General features: G+C 40.5%; 1 protein-coding gene across 1 annotated transcript in view; it reads left to right on the forward strand.

Annotated features, from left to right (window-relative positions):
- Nucleotides 1–487: 487 nt before the first annotated feature.
- The window catches only part of TSPAN15 (tetraspanin 15), a 47,899-nt gene continuing 40,822 nt past the window's right edge, over nt 488–7,564 (forward strand). Inside the window, exons 1-3 of the mRNA XM_019538642.1 lie at nt 488–541; nt 1,728–1,913; nt 5,715–5,789. Coding sequence (XP_019394187.1) covers nt 488–541; nt 1,728–1,913; nt 5,715–5,789 — 315 coding nt within the window. The remainder of the gene's footprint in view (nt 542–1,727; nt 1,914–5,714; nt 5,790–7,564) is intronic.

The raw sequence follows: 7,564 nt of genomic DNA on the forward strand, positions 1-7,564 counted from the left end.
TTAGAAAAGAAAAAAAAATCTCATTTTGGCAGAAAAGTAGAATAGTAGAGCCCATAGTCTAAAGATAATCTTGTTTTACAGTTGAGTTGAAGAATGGGAAAATTAAGAGGAATTGATCTTTTCTCCTATTTGCCTGCCTAATCCCAGATATCCTGGGATAGTCAAGAAAATCCAAAATATTAACTAGTTTTTCAGATGCCACTGAATGTTTGAAACAAATGTGGAATAAACTAAAACTGTTAATCTTCTGTTGTGCATGATTTAATATATAGAATCATTTTTGATGTTTACATACAAGTATGGATATTTGCTCTTCAAGGAAAATATGCAGATTTTTTGTTTTGGAGGAAGGAAGGAAAAAGGATTGGTTGGTAGAACTTGCCCTATGACTATGAATAAAGCCATCATGCATTAATTAAGTATTACTGCTCTTGCTCAAAATGTAAAGCTACTAAATTGACTCCCAAGACAAGAATTGTTGCCAGAAATGGCTGAGGGTAATGACTGGGAGGAAAATGAGGCAGTCCTGTTGCACCTGAGGGTAATTGGAGCTGGAGGATGTTAACTGCATGTTAATTCTCTCCTTTTCCCAAAAATCCTATTTATATTGGCTGTAATCATTTATCATAGAAGCCAATTAGAGTTAATCACTGAATTCAGCAGAGCAGGATAAAGTCTACTGTCTGTAGCAGACTTTTTTTGGATCAGTTCTTAATAAAAAGAGATATGCAAACTGTTAACTGTATATGGTTCATTTTGAACGTGCACTGTACCCTGGATACCAGTGTACAGTAGAAAAAGGAGAATATTACAGAAGAAGTAGTAAACAAAGAGGCTGGCTAACTTTCACAGTGTGTTCAAATAAATTGCAATTTATGAGCTGCTGCTCTGTAAAAACTCTAAAATTATTTTAAGTACATTTTGAAACTTCAGCAATATAATTTTTCCCAATATGTAACATTTTACAACAGTACCTCTAAGTTATCTTGGTTTTTTTCACTTGAGCAAGGTAATTCTATAGGTAGATAATTGTAGTAGTGACATTCACATTTAATAAAAAATGTCAAAGGTTCATATCAAGCCTACTGGCCTGTTGGGCTAATGTGGTTAAGGTACTCCAACAGAAGATGAACAAGGGCACTTACACACATGTGGGGAGCCTGCTCCAACATGTGGGAAATCCAGCATGCCAGAGCACCCTCAGTTAATCAAGTCTGCTCAAGCATGTAAATCAACACACACTGGCAGCCTTGCACGTCATGTGTATCAGTGGCACAGTGTGCATCAGTGCTGAGAAAATGGCTAAAACATGTTCAATGTGTTTTAGCTGAAAGCACACCGCTGCCATTTTCTCCGTACTGATGTGTGCTGCACCTCTGATGCACTTATTCCTGATGTAGCGCTGGGTACTTTAAATCAACATGGCTCGCTAATTAAAAGTGCCTGGTGCTGTGTCAGGAACACATGTAAAAATGCCTGACGTGACATGTCTGGCCTCCTTGACTTTCTGGGTCTGAATCACTATTTGAAATGACTGGGGATGGCTTTCAACATAAGTCTGTAACAAATGTGGGTTCTGAATTTGTAGTGATACTTAAGTGTTCTGTCACTATATTCCTTCAAATGTAATAGTATATTCATGAAGCATGATCTCAGTATTTGAGGAGAGTGCTAGAACTGAATAACCAATAAAACCTGTATTTGTTTTTTTGTTGTTGTCATTGCAGCTGATTGGAGCATTTGTTCTGGCTGTTGGAATTTATGCAGAAGTTGAAAGACAGAAATACAAAACACTTGAAAGTGCCTTTTTAGCCCCAGCAATTATTTTAATACTCTTGGGCATTGTGATGTTCTTCGTATCCTTCATGGGTGTCCTGGCTTCTTTAAGAGATAATTTATGTCTTCTTCAAGCAGTAAGTATTCACATTTTAAAATGAATTATTTAATAGTTTTAAAAAAATGTTGCTTGAAGCCAGTCTTCATAATTTCTCCATCTGATTTCTTTATTTTATAAACAGTTTGAGATAGCTTAGTTAGTACTGCCTCCCAACTTTTCAATAAGTATACTAGCAAGAGACTATAAAATACAGGTTCATAGACTACTCTAGAAAGAGTTATGATTTATTCTAATGACTCTTTGATTTCACAGGAACATTTTAATGAATCATTTCAATATTTATTTAACGTGTACCGGTTGGATTTTAAAAGTTTTCACCATTGACCTAACTCTGCTTACATATTAAGTCTATTGAACCCAACAGGCAGAATTAGCCAAATCTGAGCACTTTTGAAAATCCTACCCATGTCTTTATAATTTGGCAAGTGAACAACTGACATGCAAAATATCAAATAGGAAGTAAGGCCAGATTGTTTATTTCAATTAAACTACTCTACATGTCTGTAGTATATATTTACTAATTCATAGATTTCCATGCCCATGATAACTGGACACACTTCATGTACAGTGAAATTAGAACTATACCAAATGATGTCTTTTAAAACCTAAAGTAGATCTTCTATGGCAGTAATTCCAAATGTTACGATCTATGTCAGATAAAAATAGTCAGCAAACTGTATTGCAATAAATTCTAGGGCCTGCAGTGAAAGAAAAGCTTAAATGAAAGAACATTTTATATTTCACCCTGAAAAAGATGTGTGCTTGGTAATATCAGTGTCAAAGGATCTCAGATGAGTATGCCTTATCCCAGACTTCCATGAGGTACATCCTTGAGAAAGATACGTGAAGTGTTCTTTGCATGGGTCACTGATAAGGCAGGATAAAAGGAGGCAGTCTTTGAGGTAATTGGAACTTAGAAAATTAAGGATTTTGTAGATGATAACCAGGATCATCATGGCCAGATGTAGGAATTTGAAAAAGGGGGTGCAGGAGATGCCACTAGCACAGCAGGGTGGTTGCAGTCCTGCCCCCCCCCATCACCTCCAGCAGACAGACTACATGAGGGCAGCAACTGCTAGGGGTTATGAATACCCAAATCAGGTAAGACTCTCTCCCTTCCCCTTTTTGCACCCCCTACCTCCAGTGCAACCACCTCCCCTCCCCGCCTCTCTCCCCTCCCATTCTCTCTCCTCCTCTCTCAGGGCTTGCCTATGGGTTCCTTTTGCCTAGGGCATAGGGATGGGGGACCTGCCCAACACAGCTGGTGTCCCCAGCTGACCCGGGGGGGCGGGGAGAAACCCCAGAGCTGTTCCTGGCCCCTTCTAGCCAGAGCTTCTTTGATCAGTTGCAAGGAGAGTTGGGTTCAGGCAGGGACAGCAGTGTTGGGCAGGTCCACCCTGCCCGTGCTTTCTTGCCCAGTCCTCTGGTGTCCCCTGGTGGCTGGAGCAGGCACTGAAAGTGGGGATCACCCACTGCCAGTGCTATTCCTGGAAGAGCCTGGCACCATGTGGAGTTGCTGCCTGCAGCTAGAACTCCAGGCCAGGCAGGGGAAACGTGGTGGAGAGGGGAGGAGCAGGGACACATCCACTGCCAACAAGCCAAGCCTCCTGTGCAGACTTTCTCCATAGTCTCCTACTGGAGAAGGGAAGGAGTGGTCCTGAGGCTTCCCCTGCCCTCAAGTCAGCCAGAGACAGTAGTATCACTGGGCAGGTTCCCACTTCCTCAACTGCTGCCTACTTGGTCCTCCCCCAGGTGTCCCATGCCAGCCGGGGGCTCTAGCTATGCCTTAGATTCCACAGAGGATGCAAGGATCCAGGACACTGGGAAGCCACTGATGTGTGGCCTACAGTGTGGAAAGGGGTTCAACCATGTCCCCCCTGTGTACCCCCACTGGAGCTGCCCCTGAGGATCATGAATTATTTTCAGTCATTACAGACTTTGCAGTCATTGAAGCTTCAGTAATTATGGGTGGATGAATAGGGCATTAATTTTGGGTACTGCCTCAGTGCAGGGCACCAGAATGGAGGCAGGGGTGCCTCTCCTTCCTCCTTGCATTCTTCACCTTCCCTGCAATGGCTCTGGCAGGGCAAAATAATTGTTTGAGGGTAATTTTATGCACCCTGCAGAAAGTTCTCACAAATTTAAATTATAGGTTACAATAAGAAGACCAATGCAAATATAATTTTTACTCACTTGTCAGATTTTATCTCTGATATAGTTAAAATATGAATTATACAAACAAAAATGTAAAGTGCTTATAATTTTAAAAAGCAGAATTGAAATAGACTAGGAAAGTGTTTAAGCTATGTTTTTTATACAACACACAAGTTGCTGAGAACTTGAGAACAGAACAGAATGAGAAGAGAGTCTCTAATTCTGCATTATGGTGTCTTCCCAAGTTAATATGGGGAACTTTCTTGTTCTTGCTAATGACATTGTATTGACATTTAAAAAGTGAAAGTTCCTGGTGTCTATTTCTCAGTGTAATTCTCCCTCTATCAGAGGAAAGACTTCTGTTTGGTATTTCCAGATGGCTTGTGACACTCATGTCAGTCTCTGAACTTTAAAAAACCAGAGCTCATTTTTCTGAAGTGGATAGTCTGGGGTATTTGAAGTGGGACTTTCCTTCCAGCTTTTACATGTATATGTGCATTCATGAGTGAGCAGTTGTGCTTTCCTGCATCAGTCATATTCAGAGTTTTGAAGAGAAGTGAAAGAGAAGGCAGTTAGATCAGAAGCAGGAAATCCAGAAAGTTCAAGCCTACCACAGCACTAGTTTTTCCCACATTTTGGAAAAAAGGGGACTGTAGTAGTTGTTCACCTCTAACTCTCTTGGAGTGCTCTTATTGCTGGTCATGAGAACATAGCATACCCCAAGAAAGTGATCAGACTCCCAAGTCTGATGCAGAAGAATACACTTCAACATCTAAAGAGAGTATTCATCTAGGCCTGCTTTCCATGTGTTAGGGACTGATGCGTCTCACGCAAGAGATCATCAGATCCCTTTTTCACTGGGATTCCACTGGTGGCATGGGAGGTTTTTTTTTTTAAAGATGATTTGAAGGGCTTTTCATGTAAGAAAATGTACCTAACCTTTAAAACATTTTTAAATGAATGTCCAAACATTCTTGCATACCTAAAGCATCCTGTAACTTGGAATATCATTCTGGTACTGGCATGCTTCACTTAACTTCATAGCATAGTAGGGTTTTTTACATAAATATTAATTTAAAAGTCCTATGCTGTTGAACTTCTATTTTTAAAGGCAGCACTCACAGATCACACTCTTAATACTACCTAAGTCCAAAATTTGGGGCCAAAATTTGGCTTTCAGTAGTGCTGAGCTGACAGAGAAAATTCTTCAGAGTTTCTAAAACACTGTTGCCAGCAAATTTAAACCTATAAATAGGAACTGTCTTGTCAGGAAGTACACAAACGTAATGTTCTGTGTGAGTTGTATCATTCCTTGGTTCTGTTCTAAGAGCTATGATACCGTTGTAAAGAAGGGGAAGGATTTTTTTGGCAGCATTACCACTTATATCACACTTATTTCTGTTCCATTCAAAACAGGAAAATAGTAAATTTCTGTCAAGTAGATAAAAGGCAGAATGAGCAAAGTGGAAAAGAGGGTTTCTCAAGCATGAACAATTTATTTTAAAGAATCCCTTTTTTTTTCCCCTTCCAAAAATGCAATTTAATTCAGAGAATTGCTAAGAATATTGATAGTAAAAAGTTCCTGATTTAAACAGGTTAATTGATAAAAAAAAGATAAGGTTTTGATTGTATACTAGATTTTTTTTGCAATTATGTCTTGCAGTTTATGTACATTCTTGGTATTTGTCTACTGATTGAACTAATTGGTGGAGTTGTGGCATTGATCTTCAGAAATCATGTGAGTAAAATTAGTTTAACTTATTACTCCCTAGAGTGTGACATGTAAAGATATGGCTATTCAGTGAGTGAGTTTTTAAATTGTCATCTGAGCACTAAACTACAAGGGACTAAAAAAGATATTGTGTTAAGACTAAAGAAGATAAGTGTGTCCCCTCCCCCACTTATTAGTAGAGGAAAAATAGAATTGCAATAAATTATACAAAAAGACTAAAAAATGAGAAAGTTACATACATGGCATGTGAGTAAAAAAACTGAAGGAGAGCTAACATTTTCTGTACTGTAAAATATTTCCTTTGCTTTATCTTTCTTTGCTTTACCTTTTGCCATGTATGAAGTTTCCAGCTACTTTTGGAGATGTAGGCACCTTTCAGTAACCCAGTCTGTTTTAACGTTCCTTCTCCTCTTCTTCCTCAGTAATGAGATTAGTTCTTGGAACAGATCAAACACTTTGAATACTGACTAAATTGAAGAAATGGATTTATTTGCGGACAGTATTTTATGGCTGTCAGTAGTCAAATATATTGTATTGGTGGGGGCTTCCAACATAAATATATTTGCCATCTTCAGTAGCAGAAGTTCATGCTTTTGCCTTTTTTGCTTCTAGTGTGGGAAAATAGGTGAAAATATCAAAAAAAGAGAAAGGAACAACAAAAAAAGTCCTCTTCCCATATTTTCTACATTATCCCATATTAAAAGGTATTTTATACTATACAGAGCTTTAAAAATATCATTAAAAAAGACAAATCTTACTGTATTATTTCTCATTATTGAATTGAAACAAGCTTCTGGGTTCCTTCTTGTTTTTATTTCTTTTTTCTTGATGCTGTCATGAGGTTCTGAAATTGAATTGTGACTTCAGAAGACAGGTCAAGTGTCAGGGGTCAGGGCAGCGGGCAGGTTAAACTGCCCCCTGTGGAATACTTCCAGCTGGCCCTGTGGGTGTGGCTGCCTGCTTATAAGAAGCAACACTGTCAGCAAGTTATAGGCAACCTCTGCTTAGCACTCTTAATGGGTTCCAAAAACAACCAAGCATTAAGTGGAACTGTGCTAAGTGAAACCCATTTTCTTATAGAAATTAATGTAAATAAATATAATTGGTTCTCCTGCTTCTCTGCCCTTCTATCCCCACCTGCCGGCTTGGGCCCAATGCTCCTGGCCCTGCAGTCCTGCCACCCCGCCGGCCCGGGCTCTGCACTCATGCCCTCCACCTCACCATTTCACTGCTGCCACTCCTCCCTGCCCATCTCCAAGCCGCTCCTGCCACCTCACCCTGGGCCCCACCAACCCTGGCCATAGGCACTGGCCTGGGCTCCATGCTCATGCCCCCCCCCGCCGCCACCATCCCTACCACCTTCTCCATCCAGCAGCACACCAAGCCATCCTCCTGCTGCCTCCCTGTGCTGTGCCAGGGACAATCCAGCCAATTCCTGGGTGGTCTCAGGTGTTGGGAAGACAGCAAGGAAAGTGCACAGTTTATTTACAATGACATATCATCACTCTGATACTTTCCAATGAATTATGCACTATTGCTGGATTTCGTTTTGATGCTTCCTCTCTCTTCATACTCATAGATTTCATAGATTTCATAGACATTAGGGCTGGAAGGGACCTCGGGAGATCATCGAGTCCAGCCCCCTGCCCAAAGGGTACTCAAGGAGCTGGCGAACGTCATAGCCCAGCCCCTGGCACAGATCTTTGAAAACTCCTGGCACTCTGGTGTAGTGCCCGAAGACTGGAAGAAGGCCATTGTGGTGCCGATCTTCAAGAAAGGGA

The sequence above is a fragment of the Crocodylus porosus genome, unplaced genomic scaffold (assembly GCF_001723895.1).
Source record: "Crocodylus porosus isolate Cpor-Errol unplaced genomic scaffold, CroPor_comp1, whole genome shotgun sequence".
Taxonomy (NCBI): domain Eukaryota; kingdom Metazoa; phylum Chordata; order Crocodylia; family Crocodylidae; genus Crocodylus; species Crocodylus porosus.